This window comes from Gopherus flavomarginatus, chromosome 1, assembly GCF_025201925.1.
Source record: "Gopherus flavomarginatus isolate rGopFla2 chromosome 1, rGopFla2.mat.asm, whole genome shotgun sequence".
Classification (NCBI taxonomy): Eukaryota; Metazoa; Chordata; order Testudines; family Testudinidae; genus Gopherus; species Gopherus flavomarginatus.
In genome coordinates, this window is record NC_066617.1 from 352,186,811 (window position 1) to 352,206,681 (window position 19,871).

Genomic DNA, 19,871 nt, shown 5'->3' on the forward strand with positions numbered 1-19,871 from the left:
ATCCTAGGCTATCCCAACTTAGTATCAGTTCAATGTTCCTGTAGCTACCTGATATCATTTTGTACAGACTCCCCCCTTAAACACACTATCCCCAGTTCCCCAAAACTCAGAGTGATCATTGGGCCACTTATCTGTGCTGAAGTTCATAGACCTCAAAGCCTTATGCTACTGGCTTAAGCTAATGCCTTGTAGGCTACAGGCCTGTAGGTTCCTTGTGTTACTGCTAAGTAAAGTAAAATGCTAAAGATAGCTCTATGGGCTACAAAGCAGAAGGGACCATTATGATTATCTGTTCTGAACTCCTGCATAACAGAAGCCACAGAATTTCATCCAGTGATTTCTACGTCCAGCCCAATAACTTCTGGTTGAACAAGACAGTATCCTTTAGAAAGTCATGCACCCTTGATTTAAGGTGGCAACCTAGTGATTACACACTAGCCATGCCATGCAATTTCTTTATGGATAAGAAAAAGTAGTTGCATTTATTGGACAAAGGATCACAGCCTGGGTCCTGATCCTACAATGGGTAGCATGCTGGTAGACCTACATATAGCCCCATTGAAACCAACAGGGAGTGGTCTACCTATGCATTCAGTATTGCGGGGTTGAGCCTCATTCTGTTTGGACAAAGTTTTTCAGGAGCACTGTCTAGAACAGTATTTATTAAGAAGTACATTTTGGAACTATAATTTAGGAAAACATGTGTGCATGCATATACAGACAATCTCCATTAACCATTTAATTAAATACTCTGCTACATCATGTGTTTTTGTGGAAGGCCAAGGGTCAAAAGTAGGAAGATGAGCTCCTCTGCTGTCTTGGTTAGGAGGAAAATATTTTCCTCCCAGGGTGTGTGAGTGTGTATTTATTTATTTTATTTAACTTATTTTGGTCTCTTATGACTCAGAATCAAAATGATTAGGGTTCAGAATAACCAGCTGTATTCTGTCTCTTCCAGAGCAGAGAGAGGCTAATGCAAATTTACTCCTCTGTTTTCTAGACGTGATTCATCTCTCACAACAGATCCTCCAAACCTCCTCCTTTCTGAAAGGAAAGAAACCTTTTTATAGTCCCAATGGGCATGGCTTGCTGAGTCACTAACAAACTATTCTCAGTATCCTTTCCCCAGTTCTTACAGCTAAACATAAGTGGGAAGATCTCCTGCCCTCCAACTCTTCAGCTGTTCCTCTACCAGAGACCCACACAATCTACTATCATCTAGATCAGGATCAAACTCTCTGGGAGGAGAAGCTGGTTTTCTGGGCAGCTACTAGTAGCCTGTATATTAAGCTGTGCCCAGAAGAGGATGCCACAGTCCGGGGAGCGACGCAGGTCACAGAGTGATGGAGACAGCAAAGCAGGAGTAATGCTGAGCGAGACAGCACCAGAGGAAGGTGCCCTGCAGGAGGACTTGAGCTAATTTCAGAATGGCCAGCAGGAGGCCAGAGGTGGTGAGTCTGCACCACTACAGTGCACAACTACTCTCTGACATGGTTTTCTAACCAGTTAGCTATGGTTCACAATCAAGCTGAAAGGGCATACTGAGTGGGATCCCACAGAGATCTGTCCTGGGTCCTGCTCTATTCAATATCTTCATAAATGATTTGGATAATGGCACAGAGAGTACACTTATAAAGTTTGTGGGTGATAGCAGGCTGGGAGGGGTTGAAAGCGCTTTGAAGGACACAATTAGAATTCAGAATGATCTTGGCAAATTGGAAAAGTGATCTGAAATAAATAACATTACAGTCACTAAGGATGAATGCAAAGTACTCCACTTAGGAGGGAATAATCAATTGCACAAATGAAAAATGGGAAATGACTGCCTATGAAGGAGTACTGCAGAAAGGGATCTGGGGGTTGTAGTCAATCACACACTAAATATGAGTCACCAATGTAAAACTGTCGCAAAAAAAAGTGAACATCATTTTGAGATATATTAGCAGTAGTATTGTAACCGAGATACAAGAAGTAATTTATTCACTCTACTTAGCACTGAGGCCTCAGGCAGAGTACAGTGTTCAGTTCTGGGCACCACACTTGGGGAAAGATGTGGAACAGCTGAAGAATGTCCAGAGAAGAGCAACAAAATAATTAAAGGTCTAGACAACATGACCTAGGAGGAATGGTTGAAAAAATTGGCTTTGTTTAGTCTGGAGAAGGGAAGACTGAGAACATGATAAACGTTTTCAAGTACGTAAAATATTGTAATAAAGAAGAGGTTGATCAATTATTCTCCTTATCCACTGAGGACAGGAGAAGAAGCAATGGTCTTAAATTGCAGCAAGCGGGATTTAGGCTGGACATTAGGAAAAACTTCCCAACTGTCAGGGTACTTAAGCACTGGCAGAATTTACCTAGGGACATTGTGGAATCTGTGTCATTGGAGATTTTTAATAAAATGTTAGACAAACACCTGTCAGGGACAGTTTAGAAAAAACTTAGCCCTGCCTCTATTCAGGGACTGGACTAGAGGACCCGTCAAGGTATTTTCCAGTCCTACAGTTCTCTGAGTCTTTGATTTTTATCACTCATCGCTTCCCAAACAGATTAAAACTGGAATCCACATGTCAAAATATGCCTTACTAGCTGCTTGTGAATGATGGTTGTCCAATCAAAGGAGCAGGCTCATTGGACATGTTATTTCATCAGAGTATCACATAATTATCAGATAACGGTATATTTTCAGAATGCTTTCTGAACAATTCCAACTAACTGCACTGAACATGGATTCCTGTACAAATCTAATCCAACTTATGTCGAGCAGTCCTTTATATATGGTCCCTGCTGGCCCTGATTGGCTGCTGCAACAAGCCACCTTCTGATTGCCTTGCTTAGTGAGCCCTCCTCTAATTGGAGGGTTCTGCATAGGTTCCCTCTGGCCTGCTTTAACCGTTCCTCTTCCTGGTGTGGGGCAACCGCCCCTCTACATGCACCCAGCATATAGTAGGCTCATTTAGGCTATATTTCCCTAGTTTGTTTATGAGAAAGTGATATGAGACAATATCAAAATCCTCACTAAAGTCGAAATATATCATATCTACTGCTTCCTCCTATCCATGAGGCTTATTATCTTGTCAAAGAAAGATATTACATCGGTTTGACATGATTTGTACTTGAAAAATCCATGTTGACTGCTACTAATTACATCATTATCTTCTAGATGCTTACAAATTGCGTGTTTGGTTATTTGCTCCATTATCTTTCTGGGTACCATAGTTAAGTTGACTGAGCTATAATTTCGTGGATTGTCCTTGTTTCCTTTTTTAGAGATTGTTGCCCTTGCTAGTCCTCTGGGATCTCTCCCATCCTCCACACGATTTCAGAGATAATCGCTAATGGCTCAAAGATCTCTTCAGCCAGTTCCTTAATTATTCTAGGGTGTATTCCATCAGGCGCTGCCAACTGGAACACATCTAATTTGTCTAAGTAATTCTTAACTTGTTCTTTCCCTATTTTAGCCTCATTCCCTACCCTATTTACACTGATGTTCACTATGTCAGTCATCCAATCTTTCTGGTGAAAACTGAAACAAAAAAGGCATTTAAGACTTTAGCCACTGCTGCATTGTCTTTCCATTTTCATTGAGTAATGGGCTTACTCTCTGTCCTGGGACTTCCTCTCATGTATTCTAATATATTGCAAAACATTTTGTTGTTACTCTTTGTGTCTGTAGGTAGTTTAATTTTGTTTTGTGCCTTGTCCTTTCTAATTTTGTCCTCATATGCTTGTGTTGTAGTAAAAGCTGATGGCAAATTGTGTAAAGCCACAATGAGTGACTTCTCCACATCTACCATGAGAAAGCAAGTGGAAATTGGACACCTTCAACGTCATCAAGATAATCTGCTAAAGATTATCTGGGAGCACTATGCTTTTAAAAATGGTAGTCCAAACCCAAATGTACACATTATCGCAGAGATTTGTTTTCAAAATCCATTTTATACATTAAAGAAAATGGGTGAAATCCCGGCCCCATTGAAATCAATGGAATTCTTTTGTCATTGCCTTCAGGGACTCCAAGGGAGCCAGGATTTCACCCAATATATAGTATTTTATTTTTTGTGTGCTGAATACTGTAGGCCAGATTTGGCCTGCAGTATTCAGCATACATCCAACAAAGTGGATATTCACCCATGAAAGCTCATGCTCCAATACATCTGTTAGTCTATAAGGTGCTACAGGACTGTTTGCTGCTTTTGTAAGCCAGATTGTGATCTCTTACACTGCTGGGGAACTGTAGTAACTCCACTGAAGTCAAAACAGTTACTCATGTTGTGACTGAGAATAGAGTTTGGCCCAGTTTTCCTGGAGTTTTTCTTTTTTTTTTGGCTACTATATGAAATGGGTATGCTGTAACTTCTCTCAGTCAAAGAGAGTGTTAGCTGCAAGACTTAAATAAAGTATTAAGGGAATGGGAACATTTTCCTGTCAAATCAGCATGGCTGTAGTCAAGGTTTGTATTCTACTCTCTGCATGCACTCATTCCCCAGTCTTGTCCTGCATGTAGGAAGAGTAGGATACTAAACTCGAGTACTACAGTATAGATCTGAGACAAGAATTTTGACGACAGGGGTAATAAACTATTCACCCTGTAATGAAATAAGTTACTAAACGTTTTGAGGATTTGTTGGAGGTTAGGGAGACAGGGTTATTACAGCTGGTCAGCTGGAGTAAAGTGTCATTAGGGTATAGCTATAATTTGCAGTTTAGAGACTCTTTTAATTCCAGGTGTTCCTTGATATTGTCAGGTCCTCGTTCCATTTAACCCTAGAGAATACTGCAGGGAAGAGAGAGCAACTTTGAGGATAAGAGTGCAGGCATTTTTTGCTACTAGAAATTTACTGTGTAGTGCATGATATTTAAAAAGATACCAGTTTAACCGTCTGCTAGAGGCTGATTATTAGAGCTAGTGAAATTTTTTTTGCTGGAACAATTTTCCAATGGAAAATGAAGTTCAGTCTAAATCGAAATGTTTCATGGAAATGTCAATTTCAATGAAATTTTAGATGTGAAAATGTCAAAATGAATTTTTTCATCTTTCTTGTTTCTTTAATGTTGATAAAGAAAAAATGTTTCTTTTGACTTTGTTTTTGAATAATTTCATTTAAACCATGACCCTTGGTAAATTGTTCCAGTGATTAATTACACTCACTGTTATACATTTTTGCCGTATTTCAAGCCTGGATTTGTCTAGCTTCAGCTTCCAGCCATTGGATCATGTTCTGCCTTTCTCTGCTAGATTGAAGAGTCCATTATTAAAAATTTGTTCCCCATGTAGGTACATATAGACTGTAATCAAGTCATTCCTTAATCTTCTCTTTGTTAAGCTAAATATATTAAGCTCCTCACGTTTATCACTATAAATCCACTTTCTTACCTATATTGCAAATTAAAAAAAAATTAAACAAAAATTAGCTAAGTTTAAATTTTTAGGCTAGAAGGGACTATTAGATCATGTGGTTTGATCTCTTGTATATCACAGGCCATTAAATTTCATTCAGTTACCCTTGTATTGAGCCCAATAACTTGTGTTTTTCTAAAGTGTATCTTCCAGAAAGGTGTCCAATCTTGATTTGAGGACTTCAAGAGATGGAAAATCTACCACTTCCCTTAGTAGTTTGTTCCAGTTGTTAATCATCCAAAAGTTTAAATGTTGTGCAGATTTGATTTAGTTTTTCAAGTACTGATAAAATTTAGAAGACTGTAGTTTCAGAATAATTTGTTACATGTCTTGTTACCTAGATTTGAGGTTGGTATTCACTGACATTTAAGGCTGATAATTGGTGTCCAATGAATCCAAAGCGATGTCACATCCAAAATAGAAACTGGGGCAAAGTATTTCTTGGCTTATGGATGTTCATCCATTGCACTCTCCACAGCCTGTACAACCTGTCGCAGCTTTTCTCCTTAGGGGAAAATATTGGGTACACTTTTAAAAAAGATGACCCTGTGTGTACGTGAAAGCATAGTGCACACGTTAGACCAGATGTTACACAACATTATCTCATGTTTTTCACTTTGACATCAACTCCTTTTTTAATTGTTTCCTCCTCTAAAATTATTGTAGAAGGAGTAAAATACTAGCTCTTTGACATATACAGTGTTCTAACAAGTACAATGCAAAATAAAACAGGTTCTTTATGCAGCTTTAGGATAACAATGGTTTGATTTTTTAAAAAATGTATTTATTGGGGGAAAATACAGTCATTCTTAAAATAGAATTGTTGTAATTAAAAATCAATGCAGTAGAACACTGGAGGTCTACTCCTCTTTCATTCACATTATTACCATGGAAATATGGATGTTATGCTTAAATGCACTAGTTTAGCTATAGTTCATAAACTAAAAGAGTAAAATGTTAATTCACAACTGTTGTATCAATGGCAAATCATAAAAATATATATACAAAATGTCTCCAGTATTTTGAAACAACCACAGAAAATCCAAATTTTATTTTTGACTACATAATCAAAGGTTTCTCACCATGTAGGTTTTCTGATGTCTCTATCTCTTTCATTGGATTGATTCACAGAAGGCCTGAATTCCTTAAGGGCCAAACTCTACAACTTAGCAGACATGCATATTAAACTGAGTGCACAATATAAAGATCAGAGTGTCTTGGTATAGTGAGTTATGAAAATAAATCTTGTAAATTCCTCTGTACTCAGGAAAGCAACAACCACTCTGCACAGCATGCTGGATGGAGGAGCTTGTAACTTTTGGGAGTTGTGCTGATGGAGTTTATAACAGCCCATGCAGCTTCAAATGTTTTAGTGCTTTCTGAGGATGTTGGGCTTTGAATCTTTACCATGGATTTCCTTATGGTTATGGCCCCATATTGTAGTACAGGCTGGAACTCACTTAGGAAAGTTGATAGCATTACCAGCAATGTTAGTGTTTTGCTAAATTCACCTAATTTGTGTAATTGACTTGCACAATGAACTTTCATTGTTGAGAACAGGAACTTCAAAAGCAAGAGTATTATGTGGCATTGAAATTATTTGTGAATCTGGGGATACATCCCTTTTAGAAGGATATTGTCAGATCATAAATTCAATGGGGAGACTGCTATTGTCCCTTAGTCACTGAATACAATATGGACATGTGACAGCTGCCATAACTGGGATTAAATGGATGACCTCCAAAGCAAGAAACAGGAGTTATAATTGTGTGAATTGAAGAGCCAGGCTTTGTAAATACATGCTGAGAAGTGGATTGTAGATAGAGCTGGCCAAAACTTTTCAACCAAAACTTTTTCTTGATGAAACTGTAGATTTTGCAATGCCATAACATTTAATCAATTTGGGTTGATTTTGGCAGAGTGTTTTGGTTAAGAAGAAGAAGAAGAAGAAGAAAATTAAATTAAATTTAAAAAAACCCTTGAAAAAATCAGAATGTTTTGTTTCAACATTTTGAAATGAGACATTTTCCTTTTTTGTTTAATTTTATTTTTAAAACAATCAAGATGTTTTCAAATGGTCAAAATCAAAACTGAACCTAAACCATTTTTTTGAGTTCTTGATTTATGGAACATTTTGAAAAAAAATTGTTTTCAATTTTACCAAAAACTAATTTTCATAGGCCATAAATTAGTTATAGAAGCCTTCTGCAGGTGCCTTCTGAAGCCTTCTGCTACCCCCTTCATTCTGGATCTCTGTTCCTTCTTTTTCACTGTTAGGTTTTATAGCCTGCTGACACAAAGAGAAGCCCATTTCTGTGAAGTGAATTGAAGACATATTGCTCAGGCCCAGGACCACTGTTTAAGACCAGGACATCATTTATTTAAAACTTGGTTTTTGCTGCCATTTGCTTTCTTTAGATCTACCTATAAATGGATTTATGGCATTGTTTTGAAATTCTAACCACAAAGGCTTGGTTCATAAAAATACATATATCTTATATGGAGAAACTGTTTCCAAGTATCGGAGGGGGTAGCCGTGTTAGTCTGGATCTGTAAAAAGCGACAAAGAGTCCTGTGGCACCTTATGGACTAACACACGTATTGGAGCATGAGCTCCCGCTTCATCAGACGCATGTTTCCAAGTAGATCATGTTTTTCTCAAATATCCCATCAAACCCTTTCCTTTAGACAACCACAGAGGACAGGAAACCAGTAAAATGGTGATCTAATCAAGAATGGGGTATTAAGTACTTGACAACCAGACAATTTTGTATTTATCAGATTCCAGAGGGGAAAAAAGCACCAAAGCACTCTCAGGGAAGGCTGTTGCTTAAGTTAAACCTGCCTAGGGAAAAGTCTTCCTTATTTACTGGCCTGAAATGCAAGAAGATCTTTGCCATAGCAACCTTTACATAATAATGGCAGGGTGTCCGGAATGCGTTTATATTACTGAAGAGGGGTAACCTGTGAATAATTTATTCAGCCTCTCTCACTCACTCTCTGGAATTTTCAAGATCCACTCAGTTCAAAACACTTATTTTAGCCCCTCTGTTTGTCGCAGTTTCCCTTGCCTCACTATGGATTTATAACAGAGAATCTAAATGCCCTGTCCTGCAAATACTTACTGTCACTACCACAAGTAGTTCCAAGTGCTCAATAACAAATTTGTACAGAATTGGACTAAGAAATGTACATGCCACAATGCAAAAATGCTATGAGGATCAGTTTGTGTAGCTTACATGATCCAACCCCTGCCAAATTAACCTCCTGTTGGTTTGCTTGGAGGTTTTGATTCTCTAGCTACCACTCAAATGCCTCAGTCGTCTGTACCAGCTGGCTATCACAGGAACAGGAGTCTGCTCTGTATGAAGGTCAGGGTCTTGCCATTTCCTGGAAGCCTTCCTTTCCCCAAACATCTGAAGGCAGTGTGAGTTTTTCTTTTGTAAAGACTTGGGGATGGGACTTTGTATTATTTGTCATTGCCCTGAATATCTCTTATGTGGGTGATCACTTAGGAGTCATACAAGATGCATTTTTATGTCTACGTTGTTCTGTTTTCTGTTTGTTGGATTGCTATTTTCCTGTTTGTTTTTAATTTTGAAATGTTAACTTTTTAAGACCATGCAGTATAAGGGTGGTTCAGAGACTTTCCCGAATGAAGTCTTCAGTAATCCATTTGGTAGAAAGGAGGCATCTGTCCTGGCCTAAACTTGATTTTCATATGCAGCTACATCAGGGTGGCCAATCTGCAGCTCCAGAGCCACATGCGGCTCTTCAGAAGTTAATATGCGGCTCCTTGTACTGGTATCGACTCCGGGGCTGGAGCTACAGGTGTCAACTTTCCAATGTTCTGGGGGTGCTCACTGCTCAACCCCTGGCTCTGCCACAGGCCCTGTCCCCACTTCATCCCTTCCTGCCCCCCTCTCCTGAGCCTGCCATGTCCTCTCTCTTCCCCTTTCTCTCCTCTCCCCTTCCCCGAGCCTCCTGCACGCCACAAAATAGCTGATCAAGAGGTGTGAGGCGGGAGGGGGAGGCGCTGATTGGCGGGGCTGCCAGTGGGCGGGAGATGCTGGGAGTAGCGGGTGCTGGGGGACTGATGGGAGGCTGCTGATGTATGACTGTGGCTCTTTGGCAATGTACATTGGTAAATTCTGGCTCCTCAGGCTCAGGTTGGCTACCCCTGATCTACATGCTTGCCTGATCCTTGCCGAGGTCTGTACATCTATTCATCTTTGCTTTTTTGAGTCAGATTCCTCTGGTGGATCACAATTCCCCAAGATCTGTGAATTTTTTCAACGAATTAGAGGCTTAATTTTAATTGTTAATATACTGTACTGAGAAATAAACTGTGATTTCTTTCCCTCTTTATTCACTGGAAAAGTGAAGGAGAAAACATCAATTAAATCTCCAATATTTTTTGCTGAGCAACATGTTACTATGTTGTGGCTCATTTATTGGGAATTGCTGCAACAGAAGTCTGTGAGCTACTGTAACTTTGAGATGTGATAGCAATATTGACCAGGGCAGCTAGACTCCTGTTTAATTACTAGTAAAAGTCATAGAATCAGAGTTTTGTTCCGGAAGTCATTCTTATGCTTGTGGTTGTGATTAGTAATTGCCTATATTTGTATGACAGACATAAATGGGAATCAAATTAAGTAGCTATTTTAGGATACAGTAATATCTAGCTTTAAACACCATTGCCTTTTTCATTCCTAATAAAAGGCACAAACAATGACAGACTAAAAATAGCTGTTCACTCGGAATTGACGACAGTTTCCTAGTGCCAGTCATTATGGAGAAGCTGAAAAACCTGCTGTCTTTCCCCTTCCCCTAATTGTTCTTCTTTAAATGCATGTCTTTCTGGTAAAGCTTCTTCACCTCATTGCCCACAAAAAAAATACTCCCTGACTTTGGCAGGCTTTCAGCATCTCTGCAGATTTCTGGAGGGTTTATGTAAAGCATTATTTTAAAAAATCCTAAAAGTCACTGAAGATTTTTCTATTAAGTTATGCTTATCCTACACAAATTGCTCTGTGCTGATAGGGAAGGTAGTAGTAAAGCGTTTACCACTCTTTTCCTCCCACAGTTATCTGCTGCAGTGGGTGGGGGAGGGCGGTGGGAAGGAATTCTTTTCCGGTTTTATTTCTGAAGACAGCTTCTTAATCCAGTGTGAATGTTGGTGGTTTCCAGAGCTGGAAATGAAGAGTTGGATCCTTGCTTTGGACTTCATGTCCTTTCAGCCCAGTAAACAATCAGTTAATTGGTAGCATCATGTGGCTGACAGGAGTGACAGGAGTGATTTCATCTTATTTTTGTGCTTGTGAATTAAGGTTTAGTCTTCTGGCTAGGTTCTGGGTTTCATCTTTCTGGAAGATATCTGAATATTATACATTCAGAGTTAGTTGCAAAATGTGAGGTACAATCTTCACTGGGATTCTCTGCTTTCATTTTAATTTTTCTCTGTCTGTAATCCCAGTCAGACAAGAAAACATAGCTTTTAAAGCCAATGGTCCATGTTCTTAGCTAGGAGCACAAGGAGATTCATGATTTTTATAACTAGTTCATTGCATTTTTATTAAATGAGGGTGAAGGAGTAGGTGGGACTTTTTAGCCATTTAAAAATAGATTAGCACAGAGGACTGAACTTGCATTTGAGGAAACATTAATAAACCAGCCAGCCATTGTCCCTAATCAGAGACTGTATTTGTAAGTAGAATGTGTTGAATCTGTAATAGTTGATGACGTTGTCTTTGATAAAAGGGATGCTGCATCTTTAACAAGACTAGACAGAAACATTGCAGAGTCTACAGTAAATCTCAGAACAGAAAGAGAGTCCTTTCTTCATTTCCCACATGTAAAATTTATTCCATTGGTAAAATATTTAAAAAAAACATCAAAGCCATGCGGAAATATTAGTAACTGGTTAAATTTTAATTCCTCACCTTTCCCCTCTGGGTAAGTCTTTGCCCCCTCCCCCCTTTTATATTCTCCCCAAATTTAAAATGCTGGAAGGAAAAACAAATGAGGTCTAAGTTTCAGATGCAGAATTGTCTGCCAATTGATATTACTGGGCATAATGCTATCTACAGCTGATGAAGAGAGATATAGCTTTCACTCAGTGCCTTCAAGACATGTCTTTTTGTAGTCAGAAAAACAGAGATCAATGCATTTTCAAACTGACAGAGAGAACGGATGCTCCTTAGTAGCACATGCTCAGGATCGTGTGTGTTCCGTTTGTGCAGAGCAGAGAAGCTGAATACTGGTCCATATGCTCCTTGTTTACTGCAATGTTTTTTGCATGTTACTGTGCACTCCGGACTAACGTGAAGGTAAGAAGAGATGAGACAACAATTTGGCAGAAATGTACATGTAAAAGCAGCTGCAGAAAATGTCTACCTTGTATTGCTCAGTACTTTGGAATTGCTGGCTGAATAGGCATATTATTACAGGTGGTTGTGAAGGCTTTGTTTTATTGTGTCTATGTAGCTTAACTAGAGAAGCATGTTTTAATTTTGCAGTATAGTGACCTCCAGTTTTAACTGTTTGCAATTCAGTTCCTACCTTTGTCTGCTATGATAAAAATGTTTTGGTAATGTCCAGGTAGGCCAGAAACAAGAATCTAAAGGCTGTTTGTGAAAAGCTACATAGAATTCAAATACTCTCCCCTCTACTCCCTCCTCCTTACCCTTATCCTCAAAGTGATAAATCTGCACGTTTTCTTGTTGATTACTTGTCTGAGAACCAGGGGTTTTGTTGTAACTGTATTTTCATCCAGATTTGTTTTTAACTTGTCACCAAATCCATACAAACAAATGATAAGAAATGTCATGAGAATTAAAATATATATTATCACTCTGCAAAATGCTAAGGGAAATATGGAAAATGCTAAGTCTGCTGGCAGCATCAATCTCATGGTCACTGTTAACCAGCTTTTGTCACTCATGTTAGCATTTTTTGCTCTGTTAATTAGCCTTAAAACTTCAATAGAAGTTGTTAGATTTATTCCCTTGTCAGCAGCTAGGACAATATTAGCAGAAAGGATCACTGACACTGTATTCAGCTCTGAGCCAAGCAAGTGGGCCAGCTCTGGGAATCCAATTGCATAATTTAAATGAATTACAGTCTTCTGTCAGCATATTGGGGAGGGACTATTGGCATTCTGATTGTGTCAGGCACAGTAGAGTGTTTCTTTCGGGGAAGGAAAGCATTATGAAAGAAAAGTAATACAAATATTTAACTGGATCAATACTTGTAAAGAATATTTGGGTTTTAGACTGCTTTTTAACATCCCTGTGAATAAAAGTAAGCTTTCTGTATGTGGGCTTGGTATAAACAACAGATTTGATAGTGGAATGATGATCTTTGTATTGTTTATTAAGTCAAAAGGAATTTTTGGTTGTTAGACTTTTTTTTTAAAGGTATCATTTCGTTAACAACTTGCATTGTGAGACCATAGTCATGTAAATGTAATCAAAGTGTGTGCTGCAGATAGTTTTACTGAATTGTCAAGACTTTGCTTTTTATTACTTTTTCATTAACTTTTGTAATCCACTTTCTTCCCCACGTCTGACAGGGAAGATGAAAAAAATACAAATTATCTTTGATTACTTAGACAGCAAGCCAACATATACAGCTAATAATTTTGAACACCACTGTTTGTCGTATTAAAAATACAGTTACTTTTTTTTCTTATGGTTTTTCTGAAAATGTTTCTGGCAGCAAATTATACCCATGTTATGCGCTCTGTAGTCTATGCAGCAAATTGTCAATAAACAATAAAAATGTTTAGAGACCAGTTATTCTCTATTGTTTAAGATCGTCATATTACTCTGTGTAGAACTGTATTGAAGGTATTCTGCTAAAATGGTGCTGATACCGAGAAATGACTTTTCAGTCTAAATAACAATGGATACAGGAGAAGTTGCAGTAAAGTTTGTAACTGTAAGTTTCACAAGGTAGGTACCTTATAAGTAAGTACTATGGTAACTGTTAGCCTCATGGGTTTAACTTTAGAAATGCCTTTGCCTGGATTTACAGACAGGGAAAAATAAGTGTTGCTACACAAAAACTTTGGCCAAATCCTGATGTGTGTTTGGATAAGTACTGCTTAACTTGTGGGAACTTCTTTAGCTGCTAAATAGCTAGAATTATTCATTTGCTGTACAATATCAGCATACTGAATATTATTTATATGACATTATTCTGAATGGATTAACTTCAGATGTTTCTATTTTTCATCTAACACATCAGTTTTCAAGTTATCCTTTCATGGGAATAGCAATATAAAAAGCCACAGAGAGTTCACAGGTCACTGGGGTAGCTGATCAGGTGGCGGTGATTACCACTTACACGTGCAGTAATTCCTATTTTATTTTCCTGAAATAGGAAATTACTTATTAAATAGGGTTTTAGTGAAAGGCAGCCCCCCACCAATCCTTCTAAAGTATGCTATACAGCGTTTCTGCAGAATTCTGGTATTATTAAATTAGTTGGCACTAACATGATCTGCAGCTTTATGGGTGGCCAAAATAAATGCAATACATTATAAAACATCTGTTTCTGGTTTTGAATTTTTTTCCCCTTTAAAGGGATGGAAAAATCCTAGCGGTTCTCAAATATTTTAGTCTTTAAGTAACAATATGGAATTTAATTGTAAGAACAGACTGTTACAGCAAGTAGGTTAGCTTTAACTAAAAAAGTGAAAAAGAAAAGAGGGTTGGGTCTGTTTCTGGTGACAGATGCAGTTTATGATGCTAGAAGTATCAGGTTTTTAAGTTCCAGGCAGGACTCGTGGTTCTCGATTGCAAGTTTGGCTGAGATCACCAGCATGAACTTATTTGACATATGTAAGCTAGTAAAAGGAAAAATAGGCTCCCCCTTGCATTGTCATTCAAAATACATTTTTGCAGTTGACTAAGGACATTGACCATGAACGTCCAACTTCTTGTATGAGTAAATATTTATTTTTGCCTGTGCAGCAGTGAAACAGCAATGCTTAATATATATGGGAGAAAGATATGTGAAAAACTGTGAGCAAAAAGTCTTTCCCTTTAAGAAAATTTTCAGAAAATTTTACTGCAGGTAAAAACATATCAATCTTCACATAGTTTCAATTTTAAAATGAAAAGAAACAAAATTATGTTTTGAATTTAAACTTTGTGCTATTAAAATATAAACTCTTGTGGGATGGTGTATATATTATAAGATATTTTGTACCTCAGCAGGAGATGTCATCTGAGGCTATGTAAGAGGACAGATTTAAATTACATTTTAGGAACAATATCTCCAAAGACAGAAACATAGTGATCATTATAAAAAGACTGGATACTTACCACATGTAGTAGTTATACTTGCCGTTGTAGCTGCAACATTTCCCATAAAAAATACAGCATAATAAATGCCACAAGTGTTGCTTGATCATAAATGTTTGTGGTTAGAATTGTGCCCACTGTATAATGGTCACCCTTAAAATCTTTCCATTCTTGACTTAGATAATTAGGGTACGTTTTCTCAGTATTTACAGCATTCTCTGTATAAATGTAGGGAGCGTTGTGAATACTGAGGTCACATTGTATGAGGCAAGACTGAAATGTTTTTACAGGTGCTGTCTGTCAGTGTCTTAAGTTATTTTGCTGAAGTTTGGGGCTAAAATCCTCTCCCTGTGGAAGTCAGTGGGAGTTTCTATAATGGTGCTTTTGGCCCCTTGATGAAATTTAGTGGGTTGTTTTGGTTTTATTTTTGGTTAGCCCTCTCCCAATACCAGGAAACAGGGGAAGGGTCGAAAGGGAGTCAGGATCCTGAGACTGACAGGTCCCCAGGTCCAATTGGAAGAGACCAGCACTCCAAGTTAGTTGGATTGACAGGGCAGGCAGGCCAGTGAGGGAGTCAAGAGCTCAGGGCCCAATCTCTGTGTGAGCTGGGAATGCCAGGAGACAATAAAGCAGAGCCAGAGAGAGTACAGCAACCTTGAACTGAGGAGAGGAGCTGGAGCAGCATCCTGGAGGCAGAGCTGAGCTGGAGGCGAACCTGATCTCTTTCTTTGAGAAGATAACAGATTTTTTTAGAGAAAGGAAATGCAGCATATCTAATCTATCTGGATTTCAATAAGGCATATGATACAGTTCCACATGGAAAATTATTAGTTAAATTGGAGAAGATGTGGATTAATGTGAGAATTGAAGGACGGATAAGGAACTGGTTAAAGGGGAGAGTTCAACAGGTCATATGAAAGCTGTACTTTCAGGCTGGAAGGAGGTTACTGGTGGAGTTCCTCTGGGACTGGTCTTGGGATCAATCTTGTTTAACATGTTTATTAACGACATTGGCACAAACAGTGGGAGTATGCTATAAAATTTTTGAGTGACACAAAGTTGAGAAAGCAGCAAAGAATCCTGTGGCACCTTATAGACTAACAGATTTTTGGAGCATGAGCTTTCGTAGGTGAATACTCACTTCGTCAGATGCAAGTAGTGGAAATTTCCAAGGGCAGGTATATATATGCAGGCAAGCTAGAGATAATGAGGTAGTTCAATCAGGGAGGATGAGGTCCTGTTCTAGCAGTTGAGGTGTGAAAACCAAGGGAGGAGAAACTGGTTTTGTAATTGGCAAGCCATTCACAGTCTTTGTTCAATCCTGAGCTGATGGTGTCAAATTTGCAGATGAACTGAAGCTCAGCAGTTTCTCTTTGAAGTCTGGTCCTGAAGTTTTTTTTGCTGCAGGATGGCCACCTTAAGGTCTGCTATAGTGTGGCTAGGGAGGTTGAAGTGTTCTCCTACAGGTTTTTGTATATTGCCATTCCTAATATCTGATTTGTGTCCGTTTATCCTTTTCTGTAGCGACTGTCCAGTTTGGCCGATGTACATAGTAGAGGGGTATTGCTGGCATATGATGGCGTATATTACATTGGTGGACGTGAGTGGTATTACCAATATGGAGGAAGACCAGAATATTATACAGGAAGATCTGGATGACCTTGAAAATTACAGTAATAGAAGTGGGATGAAATTTAATAGAGCAAAGTGCAAGATCATGCATTTAGGGACTAACAACAAGAATTTTTGCTATAATCTGTGGATGTATCTTTGGAAATGACAGAGGAGGAGAAAGACCTAGGTGTATTGCTTGATCACAGGATGACTATGAGATGCCAATGTGATGTGGCTCTCTCAAGTAACAAAGCAGGACCATGATATATTCAGTCACTTGTACCTATCACACTTGATATGGGCGGGGAGGCCACTGACACGACTTTCTCCATTTGAAGCACTTCACGTTTAGAATTCACTCATCACAGTACTGAGCCATGACTTAAACTTCAGGGTCTGCTGTAAGGCACATTGTTTTGTTGTGTATTCAGAGACATATCCTACAAGGTAGCCAGTACTCCTAAGAGATGTTGAACACCTTTAATTCTCACTTAGGTTGGTGGGAGTTGAGTCCCACTGGTGGTTCACTCCTCTGTGTCAGCAGCTCTTGTTAGACCTAACATGCTATACCTCATACACTATAGGTATGAAATACACTCAAAAGATGGCATATAATATACAACTGGAAATCTACTAACTCAACTGATCATTAATATCATTGTGTGGTTTATATATGATCAACTGATCATTAATATCATTGTGTGGTATGTACAAAGAGTTATAAATATATGCTAGAATTATGTTCTTAAGATGTGTTTGGCAAGCAATGCATAAGACCAGCCTGCCTTAGGCAAAGGAATGTGTATTTGCTTGTCTGACCAGCCTGCTTGTCAGGCAGAGACAATGAACATACATTTATATGAATGGTAAACAAAACCATCAACCTAAGGAGCGGGGGAAACAGCCACTTAACTGGAAAGATAGGAGTCTGATGCTCAAATAGTAAGCAATTGAAACAACTGATAGTATACAATATTACTGTATTATAAAAGTGTATTAAGTAAGATCTTACAAAAGCTGTGACCCACTGGTGATTAATATCATTGTGAAATGTATGCATTAACTCTGTATGAGGAATTATGGATACTCACTGATGTTATGCTTTAAAGTCTGTGACCAAAACACAGGAAGAAACAGATTTCTTAAAACAGGGTCAATGAACTTTGGGAAGACAGCATGTTATCTACAAACTCAGCAGGAGAGAGAAGCTTTGTCTGGGCTTACTTTTCAACAAATACATTTCATAAGTTTACTGGACTATAAAAAGAAAGGGGAGAGACACCTAGTTATCCATCACTTAGGGGATTAAAAGGGCTGGAGATCGTGAAATCACAGAGCATTGGATCCTTCAACTAAACGGGTTGAATTCTCTGGGACCAGAGTTTAGGTGTGAAACCTGCTTAGGCAAAGGCTGTAACTTGCTGAAATGAAGTTTTAGTCTTAGAAGCAGATTGTTACTTTTGTTTGTTTGTAACCCTTCCTGTCTTTATTCCTTATCCGTATTCCTTGGTATCACTTAATCGTATGTCCTCTTGTTAAATAAACTTGTTTTACTTTCACTATAAACCAATTCACTGCCCTGATTGCAGGGAAGAGTGTATGAAACCCAGTTAATCTAGCAGGTTACAATGTATTGTCTCTTTAAAGAAGCAATGAACTTAATAACGTCTGTAAGTGTTTCAGTAAGGGGGCTGGATTCTGCAAAGAGGCATCTCTGAGGAACTCAGGAGTTGCGGTTGACTGTTTGTCACCTGCAAGGCAAGGTTTGGAGTGTCAGAGTCCTGAAGTGTTTGCTGGCAAGGCAGACAAGCTGGTGTGTCAGGGAGTTGTCACATAAGTTTAACAGTGGCAAAGTTCTCTCTGAGGTTGAGAGGGGTAACACAGTAATTCACAGTTCTGGGAACCTCAGCAGATGTTACATTGGAGGATGGTTTGGGGGAAATTTGGGACTAGGAAGGTGTTGTGAAAAGTAACTGGGTGGTGAAAGACAGGGTGTGACCCATATGGTTGTAGGCTGACTGTTGGTGTCAGGGCTGTGAGCCACAGTAGCATAGCACTGAAGGCACTCAGCATTGGAGGGCAGGCCTCACTGCTCTGGGCTGAACCCCTAAGTGTCAGAGAGGGCACTCAGCATCTTACTGGAGATGCTATGAACCTGGCAGGACTGGGCTTTCATTGATCATTTTGTTGATTATTACTAAGTACTTTCTTTGTTTATGAGTGTTAACAGAGGTGGTGATGGTGACAGTTTTTCATTTTTAACATTTGAGTACCTAGGCCTGCTGGCTTCAAGTATGGGATCATTACTGAGTGTCACCTCTTAACCCTGGCTGATGTAATTTACGGGTCACATTCTGATATGGCAGCTACGAGCTGCTTCAGTGGTGCAAAAGGTTTGTAAAGTTGTTCTAAATGGGCAGCTGATTCTCCAAATGTAAAGGAATCCCTGGCTGGGTATGAGTCCCTAGCCCCTGTGGCAGGAGCAGGAGGCTGCTAAAAGCTGGTGTAATTTGACTACTTTTGCTTCCTTTCCTCTCCCTCCCATAGCACTTATGTTTTTAAAATATAATTTACTAATTTAACTTACCAATTTGCAATTTAAGCACAGAGTGGTTAAGGTCATAAACACAACACTATTTCTTTATTGCCAACAGCTATGTAACATCATAGTCAGTACAAAATCCATGTGAAACAACACTTTGTGGGGTGTGGGGTGTGTGTGTGTGTGTGTGTGTGTGTGTTGTGTGTATACATAACTTGCTCCTCATAAATGTGTGATGATGGTAGCCATAAAATTTAGTTACGTGATCACATACCTTGGACTGTCTGGCCTGCAGGCTGCTTGCTAAGCCATCTGTGAAAGGAATTAGTGATTGTCTGGGATTTTAAATGAGTCAAAGGGATTTAGGCTCCAGATCCCATAAAAATCCCAGTCTTAATCTGTGATTGTAAGGCAGAATGCCAGATTCGTTCTATCTGCCCCATGACATACTGCAGCATATCTCTTTCCCCCAAAGTTCACAGGGAAATAGGTTAGATGACCCAGTAGAGTATAGGTGTTTAGTTCCATTGGCATTGATGATTTCATGAGTTACCCACCTATACCTTGGTGCAGGGATAAGAGTGTAATGGAATAAAAAGAATAACCTATATGGATAGAAGAGGGTAGTAATTCAGAAATCTCACTTTTAGATCTTCAAAATAAAAAAACAAAGATAGGGTAAAAATAGAAAATAGACCAATAGCTTTCTGTTAGTTTGCTCTCGTGCATGCAACTGAGAATAGAATACAGTATGAGTCCTGTGCTACTGGATATTTTTTCATCAAAGCCCTTTAGTGTTTTTCTAGTGACTATGAGGTAGTAACTAATATATCAATCATTACTATAAGGTAAGTGGCAGTCCAAAATATTATTATATTAGTACTGTGTTACATTGTAAGATAATGTAGGTTATTATTGGAAGGTATGTCAATATCCAGGTCAAGGAAATTAATCTGAGGTTTCCATGTCAAGACCTTGGGAGGAGAAGTATAACATTGTA

At 38.8% G+C, this 19,871-nt stretch overlaps 1 protein-coding gene across 6 annotated transcripts in view; it reads left to right on the forward strand.

Moving 5' to 3' along the window:
* The window catches only part of DLG2 (discs large MAGUK scaffold protein 2), a 1,579,821-nt gene that overhangs the window by 418,729 nt on the left and 1,141,221 nt on the right, over positions 1–19,871 (forward strand). For 2 of the 6 annotated variants that reach the window (XM_050940556.1, XM_050940567.1), the window contains exon 1: positions 11,540–11,733. The exons of the other annotated variants lie outside the window; for them this stretch is intronic. In XM_050940556.1, coding sequence (XP_050796513.1) covers positions 11,614–11,733 — 120 coding nt within the window. In that variant the 5' untranslated portion in view covers positions 11,540–11,613. Of the gene's footprint in view, positions 1–11,539; positions 11,734–19,871 lie in introns of those variants that run through there. 6 annotated transcript variants of the gene reach the window in all.